The 26,206-nt window shown below is 50.8% G+C and overlaps 1 protein-coding gene across 2 annotated transcripts in view; it reads right to left on the bottom strand.

Moving 5' to 3' along the window:
- The window catches only part of HIRA (histone cell cycle regulator), a 69,342-nt gene that overhangs the window by 3,633 nt on the left and 39,503 nt on the right, over window positions 1-26,206 (bottom strand). For both annotated transcript variants that reach the window (XM_075534565.1, XM_075534566.1), the window contains 12 exons: window positions 25,145-25,230; window positions 18,753-18,950; window positions 16,554-16,715; window positions 14,638-14,842; window positions 14,299-14,403; window positions 12,626-12,774; window positions 11,019-11,180; window positions 10,346-10,404; window positions 10,099-10,204; window positions 8,999-9,121; window positions 8,405-8,568; window positions 6,916-7,004 (listed from right to left, as the gene is read on the bottom strand). In XM_075534565.1, the coding sequence (XP_075390680.1) occupies window positions 6,916-7,004; window positions 8,405-8,568; window positions 8,999-9,121; window positions 10,099-10,204; window positions 10,346-10,404; window positions 11,019-11,180; window positions 12,626-12,774; window positions 14,299-14,403; window positions 14,638-14,842; window positions 16,554-16,715; window positions 18,753-18,950; window positions 25,145-25,230 (1,608 nt within the window). The remainder of the gene's footprint in view (window positions 1-6,915; window positions 7,005-8,404; window positions 8,569-8,998; window positions 9,122-10,098; window positions 10,205-10,345; window positions 10,405-11,018; window positions 11,181-12,625; window positions 12,775-14,298; window positions 14,404-14,637; window positions 14,843-16,553; window positions 16,716-18,752; window positions 18,951-25,144; window positions 25,231-26,206) is intronic.

The raw sequence follows: 26,206 nt of genomic DNA, 5'->3' as shown, positions 1-26,206 counted from the left end.
CACACAGGGACATACAGGGATAGAAGGTAAACTCAAAACCCCAACTCACTGCCATCGAGTTGATGCGGACTCGTGGCGACCCTGTAGGGGCAGGGTAGAACTGACCCTATGTCCCGAGGCTGAGGAGTGACTGGTAGCTTCAAACTGCCAACGTGTAATCCCTGTGCCACTAAGGCTCCTTGTAATAGAAGATGAGTGACCTGCAAAAGTTGGTTCCTTACAGAAACAAACCTGTCATCTCTGAGACAGCCCATCTTCACTGAGTAAAACTCAGGAGTCAACAAACCTCAAAGCACAAACCCGCTGCCGGGAGGCCAATCCCGACTCATCGCAATCTCCCAGGGCAGAACAGCAGTGCTCCATAGGGTTTCCGAGGCTGAACGCTTAAAGAAAGGAGGTAGTCTCAGCCTTCTCCGCAGAGCAGCCGTGGGTTCCAACTGTGGACCTTTGGTTAGGCACCTGACACACCACCAGCTGAGCTGCAATGGCCAAAGGGCTGCCATTTCTAAGGATGTGAAGTCAACAATTGTCTATAAGTGAACAACAGAAGAATGGGAACTCCGCTAAAGTGAGTGGCATGCTGCAAAAGCAGGGCTCTGAGAGACAGTCATGAGACAGCTTCCATCAGAGAAGCTGAGAACCCGACCGTCAGTGACCCAGCACAAAAAAGAGGGGGAATCCAGGGAAAAACCAACCAACCAACCAACAAACCAACCAACGAACCAACCAACCAATGAACCAAGCAATCAACCAACCAACCAACCAACCAACCAACCAACCAAAGGAAGATGACAGCAAAGAGATAAAACTCAAGACCTAGAAAACAAAGGCTCAAAAGAGAAGGATAAAACAAAAGGCATTCTTTGAGAAGAAAAGGTACAGAAATCTTTGGCAAAGATATGTCTTGCGTCAAGAAGAGTGAAAGCTCCAAGAAGCCAGACAAGGAAGAACCAAAGAGAAAACTCCAGACGGCAGCAGGGAGGGGTGGTTGGGAGCACTTGCAACAACTTTGTGCCAACAGATTTGGGTATTTAAAGAAAAAGGACAAATTCCTAGGTAATCCAGTTCATCAAAATTGAGTCTACAAGCAACAGAAAGCAGGAACTTAAGCCCCAGCTCAAAGAAAGCATCATGGCCAACAGGGTTTATTGTATTTTATAAACTGACTTCTAAGAAACTTCCAAAGAACAGACCTTTCCCAGGCACACTTACAACCCAAGGACCTAAGCTGGAAACACGAGGCATCTGAGGTAGAAGACAGCTATCCTAAGAGCAGTGGACTGCACTGTTGGTGGGCGAACAAAGTCTTGGTACATCAATGTCCAGTACGCTGTATTAAGACACTTGTTCTCCTGGCGACCCTGTGCCAACCATCTGTTATTTGGCTTATGTTCACATACATTAGAGTGTATCTCAGATGCATCACCACTGGGGCTCACCCTCTTGATAAACGGTGCTATTTGTTGCCCTATTGTCCGGTAAATGAAACCCAAGGATGTTGAGCCTACAGGGAAAGAAACTGCAGTGGTGATTTGGAGGAAGAAGGATAAAGTGGGGTGGGAGGAGAGAAGCAGGAGATGATGTCAAGAAGTCCAGGAAGTGATCCACACATAACCACGCCCCTGCGCCACCCCCACCTGGCCCCGACCGATAAACAACAGAAACTGTGGGGGAAGGGAGATAGCGGTTGGTGTAAGATATGAAAATAATAATTTATAATTTATCAAGGGTAATGAGGGTGGGAGGGGGGAAGGAGGAAAACAAAAAGGAGCTGATACCACGGGCTCAAATAGAAAGTAAATGTTTAGAAAATAATGATTGCAACACTTATACAAATATTGACGTATGGATTGTTCTTGGGTTTTTTTTTTCTGGATGCTGATCGGTGTTTTTATTTTTTAACATTTTATTAGGGGCTCATACAACTCTTATCACAATCCATACATATACATACATCAATTGTATAAAGCACATCTGTACATTCTTTGCCCTAATCATTTTTAAAGCATTTGCTCTCTACTTAGCCCTTTGCATCAGGTCCTCTTTCTTTTTCCCCGCTCCCTCCCCACTCCCCTCATGAGTCCTTGATAATTTATAGATTGTTATTTTGTCATATCTTGCCCTATCCGGAGTCTCCCTTCACCTCCTTCTCTGCCATCCGTCTCCCAGGGAGGAGGTTACATGTGGATCCTTGTAATCAGTTCCCTCTTTCCAACCCACTCACCCTCTATTCTCCCAGTATCGCCCCTCACACCCCTGGTCCTGAAGGTATCATCCATCCTGGATTCCCTGTGCCTCCAGCTCCCATATGCACCAGTGTACAACCTCTGCACTATCCAGTCTTGCAAGGTAGAATTCGGATCATGGTAGTTGGGGGAAGGAAGCATCCAGAATCTGGGGGAAAGCTGTGTTCTTCATCGGTACTATGTCGCACACTGACTGACCCATCTCCTCTCCTAAACCCCTCTGTGAGGGGATCTCCAGTGGCCAACAAATGGGCTTTGGGTCTCCTCTCTGCACTTCCCCCTTCATTCACTATGGTATATGGTGTATATATATATATATATATATATATATATATATATATATATATATATATATATATACACACACACACATATATATACATATATATATGTATATATATATTTGCATGATGCCTTACACCTGGTCCCTTTGGCACCTCATGATCACACAGGCTGGTGTGTTCTTCCATGTGGGCTTTGTTGCTTCTGAGCTAGATGGCCGCTTGTTTACCTTCAAGCCTTTAAGACCCCAGACACTATCTCTTTTGATAGTCGGGCACCATCAGCTTTCTTCGCCACATTTACTTGTTCACCCGCTTTGCTTTGTCCTCGGCAATCGTATCATGGAGGTGTGCAGCCAATGATATGATTTTTTGTTCTTTGATGCCTGATAACTGATCCCTTTGGGACCATGTGATCACACAGGCTGGTGTGTTCCTCCATATGGGCTTTGTTTCTTCAGCTAGATGGCCGCTTGTTTATCTTCAAGCCGTTAAGACCCCAGACGCTATCTCTTTTGATAGCCGGGCACCATCAGCTTTCTTCACCACATTTACTTGTTCACCTGCTTTGGCTTCAGCAGTTGTATCGGGAGGGTGAGCATCATCGAGTGCCAATTTATTTATTTATTTATCTATCTATCTATCTATCTATTTTTCATCCAGTGCCAATTTAATAGAAGAAAGTATTCATGCATTGAGGGAGTGCTTGAGTAGAGGCCCAAGGTCCTTGTATGGATTGTTTTAAGAGCTGTAAGAGCCCCCAATAAATAATCTTTTAATAAAAAAAATTTAAAAGAAGTAGTAGTCCAGGAAGGAAAAGTATGTTTTAGAAAATATGCATGATTACAGAAGAAATTGCACAATTATATTTTATGTGATTGAAGTATGGAATGATAGGACACATGTATTGGCTCCCGTTACAACAAATTAAAACAAAAACAAAAAGGCCTAGTCCAGGAATGGGCTTTGGGCTTGCACTGAGTGGTAGCTCCAACTGAAGAACAATTCGTTCTTACATCATGGCCCGGCTCCACACTCATCGTTTTGATGTGATCACTGAAGATAAGGGAGCTACAGCAAAGTGTGGTGAAGAAAGCAGGCGGTGCCTGGCTCTCAATGGGACCGGTGTCTGGGGTCTTAAAGGCTTGTATTCAAGCAATCAGCATCTAAGTCAGACGGAGCCACTGGCAGATCCACTCCAGCTGTAGCCAAGAGTCAGGATCAACCTTACTCTCAGACAGAGTCCACTGTAATCTTGATTATACCGCATCGAACTCGACACTTGGCCACTCTACAGAGCAACCTAAATTTGCTCTGGGTGAAAGAATCTCTTACTGGTTCCATGACAGGAACTTCCTCATTTGCTTGCTGATTGTTGTGGGGGAGGGGAGGGCTCTGTCTTCTTGTGCATTATTAGCACTTTCATCTGCATACGATGGCTTTAGCCCTTACCACCCCCTAGTGTTTTCTGTTGGGTCTCCCAGCTGTGAAGCATGGGAGGAGTGAATGCATAATGAGAAGGATGGACACAAGGGGTCACAGGGAATGCAGGGGAGGAAGATAGGGAAGGAAAGCGGGGTTCGGGGTTCGGGAATAACTTAGGGACACGGGAGGGGGAGGAAGCATTAGAACGGACTGTGAGTGCAAGAGTCCTCTTCAAGGTGATCTGACCTTGGGGAAGGTGAATTCTCTAAAATTGATGTGGAGGTGATTGTACAATTCTCTGTGATATGATTCAGTGATTAAATTATTGAATTATGATATGTAAATTACTTGTGAATGAAACTGGAAAAAAGACCTTTTCAATCTCACACAAACCCAGAAAACAGAAACAAATGAGGAACAATGTCCACGTCCTCATCCTACAAAGCAAATGCAACCATGATTCTAAAGGAATGCGTGGGCAGGGACAATCCCAGGCCTGTGTTGCCCATGAAATGAGCTGTACAAATCCTCATAAATTATTAGCATTTGATTCTAACAATGGATATGGAAGGTAATAATTATGACCACGTTGGCTTGAATACAGGAAAGAGCTTACTGTTAGTAAGCATATAATTGACCATATTAACAGGTGTTACTATACTCAAGCCGAAGGAAGACTCTCCACACAGTGCAAAGAGGCCCAACGGCATCTCGAGCTGAGAGAGAGGGTACTGCTAGGGTGCACAGCTGTGTGCATAGGGAGTGGTCATTTAACGTGCAACTACTGGTTTCTCCTTCTCGGGAGAACAAAAGAATGATGAAAACCAAAGACACATGACAATAATTAGTCCAATGGACCACATGAACGTAACTCTCTCTGACGACGCTGAAACCAGAACATGACACTAGGTCTCCATTACCAACTGCTCTGAAAGGGATCACATGAGAAGGTTAGAGTGCCAAACTCAAAACCATTCAGATAGAAACTAGGGTGGAACCCCAGATACGATGGCACTCAGCCCCCTATGGCTTGATTTTGTTAGTCAGACAATAGACAGGTCTAGAAGGAGAACAGTAACACTAGTGAATACACAAATCTTAGAATAATCATTCATAAATGGGGGCAGCATCACCCCCAGGACTAAGTCCAGAAGGGTTAGGAAAGGAGGAGGCATGGAGACGGGCAACACTGGGAATGGGAGAAGGCCCACGCCACACAGTCAATGTAATTAAATTGATGACATGAAACAAAATGTGTCTGAGTTGTTAGAAGGGAAACTGATAAAAAAGTATAATAAACAAAAACTGTTATTAGCAAATTCAAGTGCTCTCTGGAGGATGGCATTGTTCCTCTAGGTCTCCAGTTAGTTCCACAATTTTTCAAATACTATATTCAGCAGGCAGTCAAAGATAAAAGGGCACATTAGGGGATAAATAAGATGAAGGAGAATCAGCAAAAACAACAGGCAGTAGAAACAGAACCCCAAGGGCTCAAATTACCACAACAATGCAACACGCAGTAATGGCAGTTACTTACTAGATGTCAGTAGACAAAAGATCAGGCTGGAAATGTTGACAGCCGGAGAAAACAAATACCACATAAAACAAAAATGACACAGTGATTTTTTTATGCTGGATATTACCTCTCTGGGATAATGGGGAAAGGAGAGAGAAGATATATTAATTAGAGAAGTGAACCAAAAAATCCCAGTGCTCTGGTTCCAGAGTCAATGAAACTTCAAAATCCAGAGAGAGGATCCTGAAGGTACTGAAAAAGCTACGAAAATCAGGTCTACACCCAACATTTTTGCTGTTAACAGGCTGTGGATAAACCTTCACCCAGGGCAAACTGGATTTGAACCTAGGATTGCATTACCCAACGAAACGAAGATGCGAGGCAGCTTATGCATTTTGCAGAAGTATTGAATTCAAAGACAATGGAAATATTCCAGGAACTTTCTCAAGTCCCCACGATAACAGCAATAAGCTTAAACAATAGGGAAAACAATAATAGAGGATACAACAAAGGGGGCTTCAAAGCATAACGGGAAGATAGTGTCTTTGCTCCAAATACCTGCCCAGCTCCTCTCTGCCCTTTACCAGTCTCTGCTCATTCATTCAGGGAGCTACGGACTTGCTCATCCAACCCCCACTCACCCCATGCATTCCAGCAGCTTTAGTCTGCAGGCCCTGAAGGCAGGGGCTCTTGACCTAGCTCTTCAAGGGCCTTGGTCACTGTGTGCTGAACGAGTGAAGCAGAGAGGGGGACTCTGGGATCCACCTCATCCCAGGCCCCTCCCCCAGCCCCCGCACTCTTTGCCTCCCACAGGCAGCCCACCCCAAGTCTCCTGGTTCTACCTCCTCTCTAGAGCTGGCTCATAGATCCAAGCCACCTTTGACTGCAGGGAGGGCACACAGCTTGCCCTGCCTGGTTTCCCAGTGGCACCCGCTCCTCTTCAGGGCACCACAACCTACCTACCTACCTACCTACCCACCCTGCTCATCTCCTCAGCCCCAGCCCACCCCACACCTTGGCTCTGCTACCACCCAGCAGACCTCAAAGGGGCCAAATCTCGGCATATGCAGTTCCCTCGGCCAGGCACCCTCCCCCACTGCGGGGCTAGTGCCTCATTCTCAGCACTTCCCCATTCACTCCTTCCCAGTCTGTCACCTCAGCACCAGTCATGGTCTGTAAGTCCCTGGCTGACCAGGTGTGTGTATTTGCTAATAATGTTTGCCTCACTGTCAGGAAGGTGGGGAGGGGGGAGGAGGATAAGGCGCTTTCCTGTCACTACTCAATCCATGGCCTCTCAGCTCCCAGGCACCTGATGTCAGGACCCAGCTTGGTCCTACCAGGCCTGAGGTCCCAGGCAGTGTGCTGGAGTGGTCTGGTTCCTTTGATAAGCTGCCACCTTCGCTGTGCAATTGTGAATTCTCAAGGTAGGATGGAACCCAGCACCTACCACTACTGTTGACTCCCACTGGCTCCCGGTGGAATAGTGAACCGGACCCAGTAAGTCCTTGCATATTTCTCGGAGGCGGTATTCAAACCCTAATCACAGAAAAACACAGGAAATGGGAACATGTTACACACAGTTACAGAACACCCCGTTCACTAAGTCAGTGGTGCACATCCAGACAGGAGGAACACACGTTCATCTCAGTGCCTCCTTGAGTGCCCCTCAGTTGGGGGCAGTGAGGCCCCTCATCACAGATTCTCACTCACTTGCCTCCCACTCTTCTGGTTCAGCTCTTGCTGACCTGACCCATCCTGGGCACATGGAACAAGGCACGAGGCCACCAGGTCTGTGATCACCCCCAGGAGGCAATGGGAAAGTCAGGGAGGGTGAGAGGCAGGGAGTGGGCTGGTCTGGTTTGATATGTCAGAGGCTCATCCAGGGCAGGCTGTCAGCCTTCAGGAGGGATGAGATGGGAAGGACAGGAGGTTCTGGGTAGAGGCTCCCAGGCAGACCCAGTTCAATGGGGCTGCAGAGGAGCTAGAGGGTGAACCTGCAGGGGCTGCCCACAGGGAAGCCACTGGGAATGAACATGATCACCCAAAGATAAGGGTGGGAGTAAGACAGAGGAAGCTGGACCCCTACTAGGAGTTCAGGGCAGGAACGAGGCCTTGCTTCGTATTTGGATTTTACAGTGGAGCAAGCCAACCCTCCGAGGAAGTGACTGGTGTATGGGACATGGACTGGAGTGGAGCAAGCAGGAAACGTGGAAGGTGAGGTGGGGCACTGTGCAGGTGAGAGCTCCATGCGGGTCAGCATGCCAAGTCCTGATCAACATCACCACAGAGGCATGAGAGAAGGGGCTGTGCCCAGGGGTGAGGGGGCAAGGCCCAAGGTGTGACTGGGAAGCCCAGGCTGGCCAAGTGGGGCAGACTTAGAAAGATGGGAATCCCTGTTGGGCCTAGGTCTGTGGTTTGGGCTGCTATGCGCGCACTGAGGCCGGCGGGACATGCCGATGTAGCAGGGACGCGGACTGGGGACCTTCAGACTTAAACATAAAGGGGGAGCAGGGGTGGGGCAGTTAAAAAGAAAGGCTGCTCTGTAGCCTGGGCTGGGCTGTGACACAAGGTGGAGGTGAGGGCTGGGCCCCTGCCTTGGCCTGCAGGCAAAGCCAGGCTGGGAGCAGGGCTGGGAGGACACGGGTGACTAGCAACGGGCAAGCAGGCCGGTGGGCCACGGTAAGAGCAGTCTGTCCACCACGTCTCCTGCTGACCAGATGAGGACAGGCAGCCCAGGAGCTGAGGTAAGCCTGGCTGGGGAGGAGGGGAATGCAGGCCCACAGGACTGGCGGTGATGGGGGACAGAGACAAAGCATGTAGTCTCCCAAAGAAGGCAAGCCTGTAAGCCCTGCTGGACTCAGCCTTTGAAGCCTGGGCCAGGCCAGGCCAGGCCTGCATTGCCCCGGGCTGAGTTCAGGCTGAGCAGGGAAGCTCACCTTCGTTCACGAGGTAGCGTGCATAGATGAGGAGCCAGTGGCGGTACTCATGGCTGGACTGCAGGCTAAGTGCAGCAGCCACCTGGTTCTCTAGGTAGGCCAAGGTGGTCTCCTGCTGCACCACATGAGGCATGGAGAAGAGCCGGGCAGCCTGGCGTCCAGAACTGTGGAGGTCAGAGTACGTGAGGGGTGGCAGACACTGCACGGGAGCAGGAGGCTGCCACCATGCATCCCAGGATCCTAGTGAGGAGTTGGCAAGGACAGTGGGTTCCAGGGCTGACGAGGCCTCCCACCAGGCACAGTGCCTAGCCTTCTAGGGACTCCTCACGTGACTGTCCCGAGTAGTTGCAACATAGCTTGAGAGATTAATGACCCTGGGCTCTTTGGACCGAAACCTGCCATCTAGTCTCCAGAGATGGCCCCACCCAAACTATGACCCAACATGGGGGTCTGGGACCAATAGCACCCTGGGGTGACCTGGGACTCTCTGAAAGGGCCTGCTTGCACCTCTGCAGCCGTCTCCCTGCCTAGCCAGACTGTGGCCCCAGGGATGGACAGTGAGAGCGGGTCAAGCACAGCCCTCAGGTCACGTACTTGGAGGTGCGGCCCTGGATGATGGCTAAGGGTCCTGAGCACAGCATGGCATCCTGGGACGGCAGGCTGCTCCTGAAGTCTGCACACTGTGCCAGCGAGTCCTGCTTGTCGGAAATCAGGTTCCTAGCAGGACAGAGATGGGCGCTACTAAGGAAAGCTGTGAAGAAGCCACAGGCCAGCAAGTACCCTCCGCTAGCCCAGCACCAGCACTGGGCAGCATCAGGCTGAGCGCTGCTGCATGGCAAGGGGGCAGGTTCGCTGTGCCGGGCCTAGTGAGATACTGGCTCACAAGAAACTAGGAGGGCTGGTCTCAATTCCTCGGAGTATGCAAAGCAGCCCCCCAAGTGGGGCCACACCACCCCTGGCACTCTGTTCCTATGCCTCTTCTGGGCCTTCACGTCTATTTAGGAAGAGGTCTTTATACAAGTCTGTCGTCCTAGCAAATACTTTTCAAATGCGAAGTCTGTGACAATTTGACCCACTCACTCAACTTTCTTGTATCCCACAAGGGAGGGAGTCCTGGTGACAGAGGCCACGCGTTGAGCTGCTAACCAGAAGGTCAGCAGAGCACGGGGAAAGATCTACAGTCGCAGAAACCCTAGGCTTCTAGGTTGTCCTCTAGGGAGGGTCACTGCTTTAGAACTGACTTGAAGGCTGTTGGTTTTATGCACAAGCAAAACCAGGTAAAGTAGCCCCTCGCCCAATAGTTCCCTGGATGTGCTGTGTTATGTATGCATGCTTGCTGCTATTTGTGAAAATACGGTAATAACTTTTTCTGCAGTTTGGAAAAGTGTGCTCAAAGTAGTTGCTGAATTTTTTTTAACCTCAGGAAAGTCATCTGTGGCCATAGACTTGGGCCTGGCATAACAAGTCACCCAAACAGGAGTGCCTGCAGCGCACTCGCTGAGGGCACAGAGCCCCATGCGGGCAGCCTTGCAGGGCTGTGTCCTGGCAGGCTGAGCTCCAATGTCTCGCCCAGACAGAGCCTCGCCAGGGGCCTGCCACTCTGGGCATATGGGTGTAGCATCAGGTCGGCCAAACCATCAGGGCCTGAATCCCAGGGACTGGAGCCGGGGGTGGGGTGGGGGCAACTGGCTTACCATGTAGAAAGGGACGGGTTAAAGCAGTAGGCCTTCCCATCGGACAAGTTCATCACTGGAATCCCGTGCTGGGTCAGCAGGATCTGTGACACTGTCATATCACTTCCTGAGGGACAGCACAGCACAGCAGTGGGCTCCAGGCTCCTCCACACAGACTTGGTGCTTGGAGGTGCTACTCTGTGGGAGCCACCTCCCACAAGTCCACCCACATTTGTCCCCCACCCCGGGTCCCGGCCCCAGCGGTTACCTGCCAAGATGGAGTGTAGAGACTCTTCTTTGACCACCACCACCTGTCTGTGGATGTCCCTGAGGGCGACAGGCCTCATTCTCCAACCTCAGCCAGTGCTACCACCCCTGCTGCCACCCCTGCTTCCCTCATGTGGCTGGGTGGCTTCTGACCCCAAGCTCCTCTTTCGGGAGGAGCCCTGGTGAAGCAGTGGGTTGAGCACTGGGCGGGTAACGTTAAGGTCGCAGTTCAAGCCCACTAGCCATTTCTCGGGAGAAAACAGGACAGATTGATCTGTGACAATTTCATCTGGGAAACCTTACAGGGCACTTTCCCCCTGTCCTACAGGGTCACCAGGGGTTGTATAGACTTGATAACTGTAGATCTGGTTCTAGTAGATGCCCACATAGCAGAAGGCCCAGGCGCCAGAGCCCTAAGGCCCACTGCCTCTGCTACTTCGGCCACACCTGAACTCTTAGGGGCCAGCCTGCTGCTGAGCAGTCCATCTGATGGGCATCTTCCATTAAGATGCTGGGCCCTGTCACTTAGGTAGCCCTGGCTCCTCAGCAGCAGGAGCCCCTCTCCGTTCTTCCGGTGCCCCCCTTTCCCTCTCCCCCAGCACAGGGTCCCACAATGTGTCCCTGGGCTATCAGGGTCTCGCCTTGCTCCCCTCCACCCGTCCTGACCCTCTCACCAGACAGACAGTGTGGCTGCGGCTGTGAGCGCCATGACGTAGGTGCCTGTGCAGTGCAAAGTGGAGATGGGGGACGGCAGGAGGATGGGAGGGAGGAGCCGACGTCCGCAGGTGGAGAACACAGACAGCGTCCTCTTCTCACAGGCAACACACACAACGTCACTAGGAAGGCAGATGACAGGCAGTGCCGGTGGACCACTCGAGGGGACAGACCAGAACCTTTACTGACCAGCCAGATTCAATACCAACTTCCCCTAGCAGTTGTGGCCTGCCCTGTGCACAGAATACTGACAGGTGCCCGAGGGACATGTCTGATCAGAAAGGGACTCCAGTCTCCTCCAACCCATGGGAGCTGCACAAGCTTGCTGAGCTCACAGGAGCACAAACTTCAGGCTTGTGTCTCTGAAGGCACCCAGGGCACCCAACAGTGAGCTGGGAAGGGGATGCCCAGAGCACGCCCATGCCGGGCACCTGCTGAGGCTAGCTGGGGAGGGGCCACAAGGCCAGGGCACGTCCCCATGGGTAGGAGTGCTTCAGGGAAGAGTTTGTACAACGTCTCTCTCTGAGCAACCAGTGGCCCCGGGGGGCACGGCTAGAGTGCAGACCAACTTCAGGCAGCCGGAGTAAGGCAGTAGCTGCCACTTCCACCACCCCCAGTCAGTCTGCCTCTCTGGGTGGTGGTCAGGCTTCAACAAAGGTGGGGTTGGGAGGGATCTGGCTTACAGCACCTCTCTTGAGTGAAGGAGGGAGAGAACTTAGAGCAAGACCTGGCTACAGAGATGTCTCTGTCTGTTCAGAGCCTTCTCTGAGCCAGCCGGAGGCAACGGAAGCATCTGAGGGCCACAGCGTCAAGGAGCAGGGCTGTGGGTAGGGCGATCACTGGAGGGGAGGGCTCCAGGTTGCCACGCTGCCTGCTTCTCCCACCAGCTGCCACACAGGCAGCCGTGCTGACCCTCCTCCACTCCAACTTGCCCTGGGATGAGGGACAGAGAGGGGCCCAGGGCATCAGCCCAGGTCCAGGCGTCCTGGACTTGAACAAAGATGCTAGCTGCATGGAAGGGGAGTGGGAGCGTCCCAGGTTGACACACAGGTTGTCGAGGGCCCACTGGAACCCTGACCTTGGAAGAAAGCCAGAGCTGACAGGGCACCTTACGTGTAAACCCAAGGACTCCTTTTAAAGAGTGAGCGCGCCTGAGCTGGCCCCTCTGCCATTCACTAGAGAACCTAACTCGGGCTCTTGGACTAGGGTGCCGCACCTCCAAAGGGCAGAGCCATGAGCTGCTCTCAGGGGCTCCAGGAACACATGGGCCACTGACCTCTATGCAAAGTTTCCTGTCTAAGTTCTGCCAGAGTGGGGCTGAAGGTTTGTGGAGAAATTGGAACCCGCTCTGCCTTCCCCAGCCTCCCTGCATTACTACCTAGGATCAGAGTTCAGCCTAGGGGCTGAGACTTTAGGACTCCAGGGTGCAGATGTGAGCTTCAGACATCTTGGCTTTACATTCTGACTGTCAGCCAAGGAGAATGCCTGCTGGGTTGGATATCAAGCTGGAGTGTCAGGGGCCGGGCCCAGGACAGTGGCAGTGGTAGTCTAGGCCTGTGATCCTTACCAGCTGCCGGCAGCGGTGAGTATCCGGCTGGTGAGCACTGTCTCCCACGCCTTCCCTTCCCGGTTGCACTTCAAGCGGCTCAGCTTCACGCCACCCACGGCAGTCACTTCATTCTCCACCTCAATGTACATGGAGGGGTCGGAGCTCACCTGGCAGTGTGGGGAGGGGGAGGCAGTGATGGTGAGTCTACCCAGATGGTGCCATGGGGCCAGGTCCTGAGGCAGGAAGCCAGGGGCAGGCAACCGAGCGAGCAAGCGAACAGTCAAGCGAGTGGCTGGTCAGCAGAGCAGGGTGATGGGAAGGGGTTGGTGGGATACTGCTGCCTCTTCCTCCTTGAGGCCAAATAGCCGCAGAGACCCAGCACCATTCCTATGAGAACCCAGAGGTCTCTGAGCCCAAGCACCTCATTACCAGGTGAGGACACAGATGCTCAGAGAGCGAGCGACTGTCCTGAGATGACACGCTTAGGATTTCAGGCCAAAATGGAGGCTTTGTTGGAAGTATCACGCCTCTCTCCACAGCACAAACCTGAGACACGAAGTGAAATAGACACAGCAGGCGGCCAAGGAGCCCCGAGCACCCGATGACAGGACAAAGGCCTCAACTGAACACACAAGGATCTCCGCTGACCCAGCATGGCCAATGGGGGGCAGAGGCAGCTGAGTGAGTCCTGAGTCCCAGATCTCCCCTTCTGAGTGTAATTAGGTTCCAATGGGGTCTCAGGGCACCTACTCCCCACCCTGGATCCTGGTACCTGGCCATCACTACTGACTGCCCTGGTCAGGATTCCAAGAAAAGGCACCTGGCTCAATGGGAGAGCCACAGAACAAAACTCAAAGGCGTAAAACAGGCCAGACTCTCTGGTGTGATAGAGACTGAAGAAGTCCCAGACTCTGGCCCTGAGACTCACCTCACACCTGTGACCCACCTCAGAGATTACCTTTCAGCCAGACAGGCAGGCTGACCATGTGAGCAGTCACCCCAGCAAAGAGGACTCCCTCAGACCACCACGCAGGCCCAGAAGCAAAGTTCAGAAGGAATAGAGTGGTGAAAGAAATGGGGATCTGGAGAGAAATGGGGAGCTGGGGGAACGAAGCAGGAAGAGTGCTGCTAAAGAGACTCAGGTCATGAAACAACGTGTATGGATGGCTGAATGGGAAATGAACTGTCTCTGAAAATGCTCAACAAGAGCACCCGGCCCCCCAGGAGACCCAGTCGGTGAGTGGACACTGCCACCAGTGTCCATGGGTCCTCCAAGGGTGCTCTGGACACTTCTTATCACTGAAAGCGTCTGGCAGAATGCAGGGGTAGTGTAAGCCTAAGAGCATGTATGTGCACCCCTGCTTCTACCCCCCCATCCTCTCCTCTACCATCCCTACCCCACCCTCTACCCCATCCCTTCCACAGTGCTGCACTGGGGCCCAGAAAGCTGCGTGGCTGGGAGGGGCCACCGCCTGCTCTTGGTCACCCTAGGCTGGGCCTGACCACAGCATGAGTGCTAATGACCACTGTTCTGGAGGGAGTGTGTGTGCCACAGCCAGGGTCTGCCTGAGGGAGGGAGGGAGGGAGAGAGAGAGAGAGAGAGAGAGAGAGAGAGAGAGAGAGAGAGAGAGAGAGAGAGAGAATGTGTGCACGCGCTCAGAAGCCCCTGGGAGCCAGGGGCCCGCACTCACCTGCAGGGTGAATGCTCTTTGCGCGCCAGGGATCGGCAGTTTCAGTGCAAGTGCTGGTGCAGACAGACAAGAGGCATCCTTCTCGGCTGTCAGGGAGGCTGGAGACTGGAAGAACCAGACGTGCTCTGAGTCCCCCCCAACCCTCGAGGAGACATGTGACTGAAAGCTCAAATGAGGTTTGATTTATAGGGCCTCTGGATGAGCCTACTGGGGTGAGGGGTGGGTAAGAATATGTAAGCTGGCTGCTTCCCACCTCCTGTGAGGACCACCTGCAGACCCTCCTCCTCCTGAGCTTGGGGGCCATGCGGGAGAAGGCTGGGCCATGGCTGTGGGCCTCACCTGGACGGACAGAGACATGGGCATGAGACGGGAGTCCTTCCGAGGCCGCCCTTTCTTCTTCTTCTCTACTGTCTCAGCTTCCAGCTCCAGTCTCCGCTTGGAGAGGGAAGAGGGCTTGGTCACAGGGACCTTCTCGTCGCTGTCACTGCTGCTCTCCTGGAGGTCTCGGGACCGGCCCTCCTTCACCAGGTTCTGCTCTTTCAACCTGCACAGACACACATGCTCACGGGCCTCTTCTCAGGGCCACTGATGGCACCGTGAGTTTTCAAAGATCAAAGCTCATCCCTAAACACCAGTCCAGGGGCAGGATGAAGAGCTACGTGCTTGAGTTCTAGCCTCATCTCGGGAACCTCAGAAGGTTGGCCTAGGGAGCTGAAGGTCAAAAGGGCACCACCCTGAGAAACTCAGGGAGCAGCTGTCCTATGCACATGGTGCGCCCAGAGGCGGAACAAGGGTCACCCTGACATTGTTCAGCAAACAAAGAGGGCTTTGTTAGTAAGCAACCTATGTGCTTAAGGGTCCTCACACAACATTAGCCACCCTTCTAACTCGGGTCAGAGACTTGGCTCCACCGCACCCCAAACTGGAGACCACAGAGCACCACACCTCAGTTGGAACTAAAGCCCCATTTGGGACATGGGCACAGTCAGCTCTGAGGAACTGGCTGTTCGAAGCCACCAACCACGCCAAGGGAGGAAAACGAGGCCGCCTGCTTCTGTAAAGCTACAGCCTCAGAGACTCCAGGGAGCAGTTCCATTCTGTCGCTCTGCGGTTCGAGGTGCGTGGCAAATGCATCTTGGCAGTGATTTTGGTCTTGGAGTGGAGGCTAACTTGAGTTAAAATTCCTGGGCATCCCATTGATGAGTGCCCACATTTTAATTACTTTTAAGCCCTACCAAGTTCTCCTAAGCATAGATAAAAAATCAACAACAACAATAAACCAATGGCAGCAGGGGAGGGGAAAGACCAATTTCTGAATAATACCCTAAGTTCTGCTCCTGGATGGTACTTTACAGAGCCTCCGGCAGCCCGGGGGAAGGACAATTAACCAACCTCAGGCTAGTGGCTTTCCTTGTTCCAGGAAGGGAGTGAAAAGGATGAGGGACACTTCTGAAGGCCGCAGCATAGTGGCTGGCCCATCAGAAAACCAGGGGGTTCACCCTCGGGTCACACCGTACTCGCTAGCTATGCCTCCCACCCCGCTCCAAAGCTGCCTGGGCTCCATGCAAGGACAGTGACAGTGGCACTCCTGGCACAGGTGACTTCAGAAGGGCTTCTCAGAAAGCCCCTCAAACTCACAGCGACCCTAGAGGTCAGGGTAGGACTGCCCTGTGGGTTTCCAAGGCTAAGTCTTTCCCAGAATAGAAAGTCCATCTTTCTCCCATGGAGCAGCTGGTGGTTTCAGATTGCTGACCTTGTGGTTAGCAGCCCACCATGTAAGGCTACAGGGCTCCCCTGAAGTATCTCTAGGAAAGCTCAAAGACCACAGAAGGCATCATGCCAAGGGCACTGGAGGACGTGGAAGCTGGAGTCACTGAAAATGACAGCAGAGTAAGCACAGCCAGCTCCCAATCCAGGGAGCATGAGCCCTCATGTCAGAGGCCTGCCTCTCTAGCTATCAACTGCCCAAGAATACATCATGTCTGCTACGAACGGAAAATGACAAGGTGCACCAAAAGGTAACAGGAACATGCCTCCCACCTCTCCAGCCCCTGCTGCACTTCCAGGCGAGCTCTGGGGTACACACCATCAAACTCTAATCAGCACCCCCTGCCTGGGTCCTGCCACCTGCTCCAAGCTGTGGTGCAGGGCCCTGCAGGAGCAAGGCTCCCCCAACGGAAGGGCAGGCTCCTGGGTGGGGAAGTAGACCTACACTTCACCCCCATCTCTCTGGGACTCATGCAGCTACCACCTACCTTTCCGTGACTGTTGGCGGCACACTGGTCAAAACAGGAGTCCCCGATGTGGCTTTGGATCGTTCCGTGAACCGGGAGTCAAAGGCTTTCATGGGTTCAATCTTGGAGGGGGTGGTCAGCACAGAGGGGGATGAGGCGGTGGGTGTCGAGGTAGCAGTCACACTGGCAAGAAAGCACATCAAGCAGATGCATCATGGTGCTGGGCCAATGGGGAAGGAGTCACACTCCCACCAACCCTAAAAAAGCCCAGGAGATTATTCCCATCTAATTCTTTAGCATCTTCCTGAGTGAATTTCTGGAAGAGTCTAACTGCACGTGCCACACATTCATGCCTGCTTTCTGCATCGTTCTGAGAGCTTGTGGGGCAGCATGAGGCCCTGGCAAAGATCCTTACAAACCCAGGCCATACAGTCTGCCCAACCCCATACCCAGCTACAACATTTCCCCTCAGCCACGACCACCACCAGCCTTTCTTGCATCCAGAAAATTTACAGTCCTAAAGCCATTGTTTCTCCCTAGTCTCCTTTCTTAGTCAAGCCCCTGTCCCCTAGACACTCTCCTCATGGGGACAAGTTTCCAGCAATCTCCTTACAGTGCACACTCCAGAGGTAGGGAGGAGACGCCAGCAGGAGCTTGCCCACTCCTCCTCCTCTATGGCCAAGCTGGCCCCACTCGCATAGTCCAAAGTCTGGCCATACTGCTGCCTACATCCAGGGCCACGTATCTCACTTCCAGCCACCTGCCTTGCCTGGCTGTCACCCTGGAAAGCCCTCTCTGTCTTTATCACAACCTGTGACCCCTAAGGTGTGGAAGATCCCTCAAACACTGTTGGGGTCCATCCATCTGACCTTCCAGTCACACCTCCAATCCTTGCTCCTGGAACACTAGTTTCCCAGCCCCTTCTTCTTCTCTTCCAGCCCACCCTCCCCTCAGAGCGGAGCCACCTGACCCAGGGTCAGGAGAAGGCTGACACAGTACACGACCGACCCCATCCCTGTACACCCCAGTACATGACCCCATCCCTGGAGACTCACCTCTGCCAAGATCAGTTAGGTCTAAGATGAGAGTTAAATTTGGGTCTCATTGCCTGCTGGGGTAAGCACACTAAAAATGCCAAGTCCCAAAGGTTCTTGTGCCCCTCCATGGTCCCCAGGGAAAAGGCCAGAGTCTCTGGGTCTTCCCAGCAGCCCAGCCTTTCTCCTCTTCCTGCCACACCTGCTCTTATTGTTGGCCCACCTTCCTGCCTGCACTCCCTCCCCTTGGATGGTCTGTGAGGTCCTTGGGTGGATATCCCTATGAGAAGCCTTCCTGAGACTGCCCACTAGCCCCCTGGCCATGACTAGTCCTTACTTCCCAGAGGACACTCAGAGTGATGTTATACTCTTGTGTCTGCCGCTGGTCCCACCAGTTCAGGGGTCCTCAAACTATGGCCCGCGGGCCACATGTGGCTTGCTGAGGACATTTATCCGGCCTGCCAGGTGTTTTTGCCCAGTTTGGTTTTTTACTTCAAAATAAGGTATGTGCAGTGCGCATAGGAATTTGTTCATAGTTTTAAAAAATATATATAGTCCAACCCTCCAACGGGTCTGAGGGACAGTGAACTGGCCCCGTTTAAACAGTTTGAGGCCCCCTGCACTAGCTTATATACTCTCTGCAGACAAGCATTCATTAATCCACCGGTCACCTGGGGATGCCTGGGACCTAGCATGGTGTGGAACCAGAGCAGATGTCAAGCCAATGTCTGCTCATGAATGAGCAGGCTCCAGGCTCTCACTCATGCTCAGCTTTCTTTCCTTCTTTCAATGTGGTGTCCGGGTAACATTTGGCAGAGCCTAGCACACGGGTGCGTGGCTGGCATGGATGGGGTGGGTATGCCTCGCCAGCAGAGCCAAGTGGAAGGTCCAGCCTCAGAGGTGCCAGGCCACCTACAGTGCAGGCCCGGCAGAGACGACTGTGACCAGCTCAGTCCAAGGGACACAGATCTCCATCAGAGCCACGGTGTGGGGAGTTATGACACCCTTCCCCACTCTCCTGTGGCCTCATGCACCAAAGACTCGTCTGGTCAGGTGTGCCCTCCGCACCATACCTGTCTCTGATGGAAAACATTGCCTTCCTCATTGAAGGGGCTCCAAAGAGGCAACAGGACAAAAGGCTCTGTTCCCAGAACTGTAACCAAGTCAGTACTCCCCCAGGGCTAACCTGTCTTTCCCGACAGCTTCACCCACAGGCTTGGAGCCGACTGCCACCGTCTGCTCTGTGGAAGGCTTGGAGATGCCGAAGGAGCTGGGGCTGCTGGATTCCAGGGGCAGGAGCTGCGGACTGCTGTGGGAGGAGAGCATGGTGCCCGCCAGAGACCCGGAGAGGGGGATGCTGTTAAAGAAGGCCGTGGAGAAGTCCCTGTCACCAAGCAAGAACGAAAGTCAACCTCCAAAACAAGAAAGCATAGCAAGTACTTTACACAGTCAACACCCTATTCTTTTCCTCAAGTACAAACAGAAATACACCTATATGTCTATGGTAGAAAACCTGGAAATGTACAGAAAAGTAGAAATATCAATTGGCTCAAAGAGCCCAAAGATTCTATGACACACTGTTGTTGTGTTAGGTGCCAGTTCCGACCCATAGTGGCAATATGCACAACAGACGAAATACTGCATGGTTCTGCCCCATCCTCACAATCTGTTCTTAGGTTTGAAGCCATCAATGCAGCCGTCCTCTTTTTCACCGCCCCTCCATGATGTCTTTCTCCAGGGACTGGTCCCTCCTGACAATTTGCCCAAAGTACTTAAGATGAAGTCTGGTCATCCTTGCCTCTCAGGAGCAAGCACTCTGGCTGTATTGCTTCCAAGACAGATTGGTTTGTCCTTTTAGTAGTCCATGGAACTTTCAATATTCTTTTCCAGCACCTCTATACAAATGCACCGATGCTTCGTTGGTCTTCTTTATTCACTGTCCCACTTGTATATGCATGAGGCAATGGAGAATACCAGGGCCCGGGTCAGGTGCACCTTATTCTTCAAAGTTGCACCCTTGCTTTTCCTTACTCTAAAAAGGTCTTGTGCAGCAGATTTACCCAAATACTACCAATTTTGCTTGGTGCGGTAGAGGGTCAAAGGGAAGGACTGACCCAGCGGCTGCAACAATGAGTTCCAACTCAGGCGTGGCAGTAAGGATGGGCCCGGGCCAGGCTGTGCTTCCTTCAGTTGTATGCAGGGTTGCTGGGAAGCAGAGCCGACCGGAGGCACCCAATGACCACACAGCTTCCAAGGCGTTCCAATATGCACACAGGCCTTTGTTGTGGTCACATGCCATTAAGTCCATTACCATTCAGACACGGCTGAGGAGTCATCCTGAGGGCCGTGGGCCACCATGAATGGATCGCCCTACCATCAGATAGACGTACAGTGATTTACTTAAATCACACTCTCCTGAGAAACAACGGGGCCACCTTCTAGGCCTTCTACTGCAAGTCCTTTATGCATTCGGAATAAGCTACTGCAGGTTCTGGGCCAGACAACTCAGTTTCAGTGAAAATCCTCCCTTACCTGGCTACTCTCTGGCAGTAGGTACCTCACCACTTCCTGTCTCAGGCTCTCATCTGCACACTCACCGACAGATGTGAACATGGCAGCTAGGTAGAACACAGAGGAGTCCCTCCCACATGCCCAGTGTTCTTTGAATGGTCACTCTGTCATTTCAGGGCTGGGAGAGGAGCCATTCCTGGAAGGAATGGCAAAGCACTGATGTCTTTGAGGAGAGTTCTCAAATAGTTTCCTTTGAGATTGAACCACCTGGCAAGTCAGGCACAAAAGTGCCTGCAACCACACCTCATTCCGTCTCTGATATTTGCCACCTCTCTGATGGCAAAGGTGGGGTCAGATAAGAGTTTTAATTGGGGATTATTATTATCATCGAGTTTGAACATTTTTTCGTGAACACGTATTGTGGTTTTTCTTTTGGGAGCTGCCTGTCCTTTGCACTTGCTTACTCTTCTATCTGGACTCGGTCATTAGGAATGCTTGTTCTGTGGGCCGCTTTACCTAGAGATCGTTCCTTGTGAGTAACAAGTACTTGAGTTTCCCTCTTCCAGTGTGTATTTTTTCTTGCCAAAATATGTTGTTTGTAAAGCAATCTAAATCTTGGTGAAAAGACTTTTAATCCAAGTTTCAAAACATATTCTTTCATGCAATTGTCTACAGCTTTCCAGAAATGTAAGCAACAAAAATATTAAATATAGAAAAATCCAAACCACCAGAAGTAAATTTAACCATATGTGGTCATGCAGGAGGCACAATGATAGATGTGGTTAACTGCTGACTGGGGGTGTATGAAGGTCCTCCATGGAGGAGTGGTCCAGTCATGTGCGGCCAAAAGAACAGCCATTCAGATTGTATCGGCACGATTCTCCTCTGACACTTATGGGGTGTCACCACCAGTCCCACTCAACTCACTGGAACAGGCTGTGAAGATACGATCCAGCTATGTTCCCAGTTCTGACTTTATTTACTGAAGTATCCAACTTCCAGCATGAGATGAAGCCCATAGATATGGGATATATTTTCCAAATCATTATTGTCTAACCATGTTTCACTAGCTCCTAGCTTTTTTTATTTTCTTTTTTAAACATTTTATTAGGGGCTCATACAACTCTTATCACAATCCATACATACATCAATTGTGTAAAGCACATTTGTACATTCATTGTCCTCAACTAGCTAGTTTAATGCCAATAACTTACATGTTTTAATTACTGATCAGGTTGATCTTCCCTGAGAAATCTTTGGGCTTTTATATTTTGATAGTTTTATTGGCATATGCATCACATCATACAATTGTTCAATCATATTAAGATTTGTGCAATCATCACCACAATTTCAGAACACTCTTTCCTCATACTCACTGTGGTTAGCTCCCCATTTCCCCTCATCTTCCCCTGCCATGACCCTATGCAGTCACTCTCTCTATAGATTTCTGGATTTCATATACAGAAAATCATATACATCAAAGCCCCAACAATGACTAGACAATACACAGAAAAACCTCAAAGAGAAAAAGCAAAATATATTTAAAACCGAAACTTTAAAATGAATGGGCCAACAGAGAGATCAAATGATAGGTGCTACATTTTAACCTAACATTTGCCACAAGTGACTTTACAATGCTCTCTGCATGATAGCAAGGCTATCAACTATTTAATCCAGGTGAGAACCCTACAAATGGATTCTGAATTTCCAATGGCCTTCTGCAAACTACTGCTCACAATTTAAGATCTGATACCATTCCCTCCTCTGGATTTGGATTATTTACAATCCCTGGATCACACAGGCTGGTGTGCTTGTACCATGTATTTGGGCTAGTCTTATTTTCCCACATGAACTTTTAGAATCTGATTTCATTTTGTTGGTTGGCTCCAGCCACTTTCTCAGCAGTTTTAGTAATGAAATGAACTCTTACAGATGGCTGTTATCTTCAAATAATGATGTATTGCATCTTTTTTCTTCTAGTTTTGATACCTCTGCTGTTACTTTTGATAAACCTTGTAGGCTAGACGCTCTGCTCTTGTTAAGTGCTGTAGTTTCTGGCCCATAGAGACCCAATGTACAACAGAAAACAGTGCCCTCTGCAGTACCAGCTTCAAAACTGTTGCTATGTTTGAACTCACTATTTGAGATACTGTATAAATTCACCTTCTTGCGGGTCTTCCTTCTTCTCCCAGCCCCTCTTCTTTACCGAGCATGATGTGTTTCTTCAGGGATGGTCCCTCCTGCTAACATAAGGAATCTCGCCATCCTCAATTCTAAGGAATCTTCTAGCTGTACCTCCTCCATGACAGACTTTCTTATTCTTTTGGAAGTCCTCGATAAATTCAATATTCTTCCCCCAAACCGTAATTCAAAGGTATCAATCATTCTTTAGCATTTCTTATTCACTGTCCAATTTTGGAAAGCAAATGAGGTGATGGAAATACCGTGGATTAGCGCGCCTTGTTAGGCTTCAAAGTTGCTTTTCAGATTTCCCCAATATCGTACATACTTGAGTATAAGCCGACCCAAATATCAGCCGAGGCACCTAATTTTACCACAAAAACTGCGTTAAAAATGAGCTGGAAAGCTTAGCTTACACACTACTATATACGGTACTCCCCCCAGCCCCCGCAATACAATAATTTTGATATCTTGACTGCTGCGAAGTTTGTGAAAATCTTAAATTCCCCCTAAAGTTTTAAGGTTTGAGTAACAGTCATATTAACTGTTTTCCCTGGTAGGCATATGGATCTTACTCTACCATTGACAGCATTAAGCCTAAGGATAGATCTTGAAATGTCCTTTTTGTCAGTGAATGCGACATTCCTCCTCTTCACTGTCATTTCCACAACTGGAGACCCGGAGTCAAAAGGGCCATTTTCCCAGTCCATTTCTGCTCTAGGATATCTGTCAAGTTTCTACTTCATTTTTGACAACTTCCAATTTTCCTAGATTCAGACATTAAAAATTTTTTTTCCTACAGTTTTATACCCTCATTCTTTCTCTTGACTAATTGAATGACATAGAAGCTTCATGACGTCAAATCACAGTTAAGACAGTAGACATTTATTTAGCTCTTTATTTAGAAATGAAGAAGTCATTGACTCCCATCATTTATTTGAGTGGTCCATCAAGAAAGCGATTGAATTTCATCAAGCTACCTTCCAAGATCTACATAAATGATTAAATAACTCATTTCTCCCAATCTAGTAACATGTAGGATTAAATTAATACTTCCCACCATTCGGACCTCCTTGCTTTCGTGAAGTAAACCTGAGTTGACTATGGTGTGCCTATTTGTTACTGTGCTGACATGCTGTTTGCTACTATTTACTTGGGAATTTTACATGGATGCTCAGAAGTGAGAGAGAGCTAAAATTTACTATTTCAATCGTTATAGGGTTTGACACGAATATTATGTTCATGGTAGAGTTCACTCTCGGACAATGAATCCCTCATCTCTTCTCTGAACATCATCATCGCACAGGTTTTCCCAGTTTACATGTGATTCTTCCCCAGCTCCCTTCTACTAGACGATCTGTGCATTTTTCTGAATTGGCTAACAATTTTATCTACTGTTTTAATAAGGCCACTGGAGGCCAAAAAAGCCTTTCAAAAGAAAGGAGAATGCAGCTGGAATGGCAGAAACATACACTGTATTCGCAGAGTGGGCTTGGGGTCCAGTAGGAAGTCCCTGTCCTCCTCAACAAGGTGGGGCTTGGAAGAAAAGGGCAGCCACCACTTCCACCTCCAGGGCCCTTGTTCCCACAGGCCAACAGTATTCAAAGCACATTTACATGACCAGTCGTATCTGGTCCTAAGGAAGGGTAGGCAAGTGACATCATGCCAATAGGTTCCCGGCGGGGGGGGGGGGAGGCTTGACCCAAGGAAAATGGCTGACAAGAGTTGTGGGAGTCAGGAGACCTGGTTCCGGATACAGACACAAACAGCCACCCGCTCCACCCCCCCACCCCGCCTCTCTGCTCTAAAGCCTCAGTGTCTAATGCCAATCTAACACAAAGAGGTCTGAGGGGACTTGAAGTAGAGTCAGAAAAACAGGTGGAGGAACCCCCTCCCCCCTCAATGCAGAGTCAGTCTATTCAAAGTGGTCTTCACCAAGGCGCTCCATGTCTGAGCAGCTCCCAGAGGAATCGATTCTACAGCCTGGCATCAGTGGTCTGGACGGGGGACAGTTAGCTTTCTGAAATGAGGTCTTCTTTACTTTAAATCCATCCACTTCATTTTGGGGAGAATGACACAAAAGCTTGCCTTCAAACTGTGAGACCAGGTCATTCCTAGTGCAAGCCCCTCCTGCTTTGCTGTGGCAACTGTCACCGCTGTGGTCTGAGGTCCTTTTCCAACATGAAACTTGGCACGCACACTGTGCCAGTGCCTGCAGGGCTGGTAAGCCGGGCACGGTGCACTCTTGGAGTCTTAGTGAGCAGCAGCCAGGCAATGCTTCAGAAGACTATTTATTAGAACGGGGGAAAGATCCAGATACATCAATGGGGAGAAGAGAAAGTAGGTTACAGCAATACATCAGGTAGGTGCCACCTTACACTCATGCGTGTGCACAGACATGCTCAAGGAAGATGGGAAGTTAAACCTGGTAATAGGAATGATAATCCAAGGACTGGCAATGAGGAGGTTCACCTTTGCATTTTGACAATTGTCTCATTTCCCAACAATGCGTCAGTATTACCTTCAGAACCAGAAGTTACCAAAGGGAGGGGCAGTCTGAGCTCTCTGCTACACTAGGGGCCTTCTGCTACTCTCATAAGTGAGCAAGTAAGTAGCAAGTAGGTAGCAGCGCACACTGACCTGAGAAGACGCCTTGCTGGCCTGGAAGCCAGGCCTCAGCTTCCCCGTCTCCCTCCAGTACTGGGGGTGGGTGGAGTGGGTATATACAGGTCTGTGAGGGGCGAGGGGATTGGGGGATAGTGGAGTCTCACTTGCATCTTCCATGGGGTCAGAAGGGCCCCTTGGACCCTCAAGGACCCCGAGGAGGCAGGTGACAGGAAGCCCACCCCGACACGGCTACCGAAAGCGAGGTGAATGCACAAGTACCCAGTGTCCAGCTGCGCTATGCAGAGGGGTGTGATCCTTCTCCGACCGTCGGCTGTTCTGGTCTCCACTTGTTTCTTTAAGAGATTCTGGCAAAGGAGAGCAACACAAGTGAGTGGGCCGGGTCTGCCCCCAGGCACCACATGCATTCTAAAGAAATGTCCAGGACACCCATCAGCACACAAACGCCAACTCCAAACTCATGGCCAACTCAGAATGTGGGGTAGAACTATTCCTGTGGGTTTCTGAGACTGTAACACTTTCCAGAAGTAGAAAGTCCTGCAGTTTCAAACTGTTGAACTTGTTTTACGCCCAGGGATTCCTCCAACAGAGCACCAGCACCTCTAAAACTAGGTCCAGGGTAGTGTCCAGCAGAAGGAAGACCCCAAAAGATAAGCACAGGCCAACTCCTTCCCTGTCATCTGAACTTCTGTCCTGGCCAGCTACCAGGACAGAGAGTCCTTGCCGGACTAGCCTCCCATGCCCAACGGCCCATGGGGAATGAGAGCTGCACCCTTGAGGGCTACTCTTGTCTGGGACACGAGATTCCCATTCCTTGCTTTCCTCCCTGGGAGCCTGTAACAAGGGCTCTGCAGCTGAAATTCCAGGTAGGAGGTGATCGAGTTTGAGGAGATGGTGCTCACTCCCCTGGAAGTCCCAGCACTCTCAGCCCCTCCCCTAGTCCTGTGCTTCCCAAAGTTGGGCTACCACCCCCTCGAGGGGTTTGTTGGAGCAATCCCTAGGGTGGGGAGAGGACACAAAATCCGACACCTGCACTTGATCCTGGATGATGGGCATTGTTAAAGGTCAGGGGTCACGACACAGCCACTTTCTGGAAAGGAGCCAGCCGATCCAATTAGTTTGGGAACCTAAGAGCTAGTGAAGCTGGAGCCCTGAAGCTCGCTGCCCCAGTGCTCGAGCTTCTCAGCCTTTCTAGACACAGGGACCCAGGGCAGAGCTGTGCAGCTGAGAGCAATGAGGACAAAGGGCCACGGAAGCGGTGCCCCCTGCCCTTGGCATGGGCCCAGGGTGGGGATAAGCAAGAGGGGAGGAGCCAGCCCTCAC

Source organism: Tenrec ecaudatus, chromosome 16, assembly GCF_050624435.1.
Source record: "Tenrec ecaudatus isolate mTenEca1 chromosome 16, mTenEca1.hap1, whole genome shotgun sequence".
Taxonomy (NCBI): Eukaryota; Metazoa; Chordata; class Mammalia; order Afrosoricida; family Tenrecidae; genus Tenrec; species Tenrec ecaudatus.
Note: the sequence above shows the minus strand (reverse complement) of the source record. Positions and strands in the feature narration are given on the sequence as shown.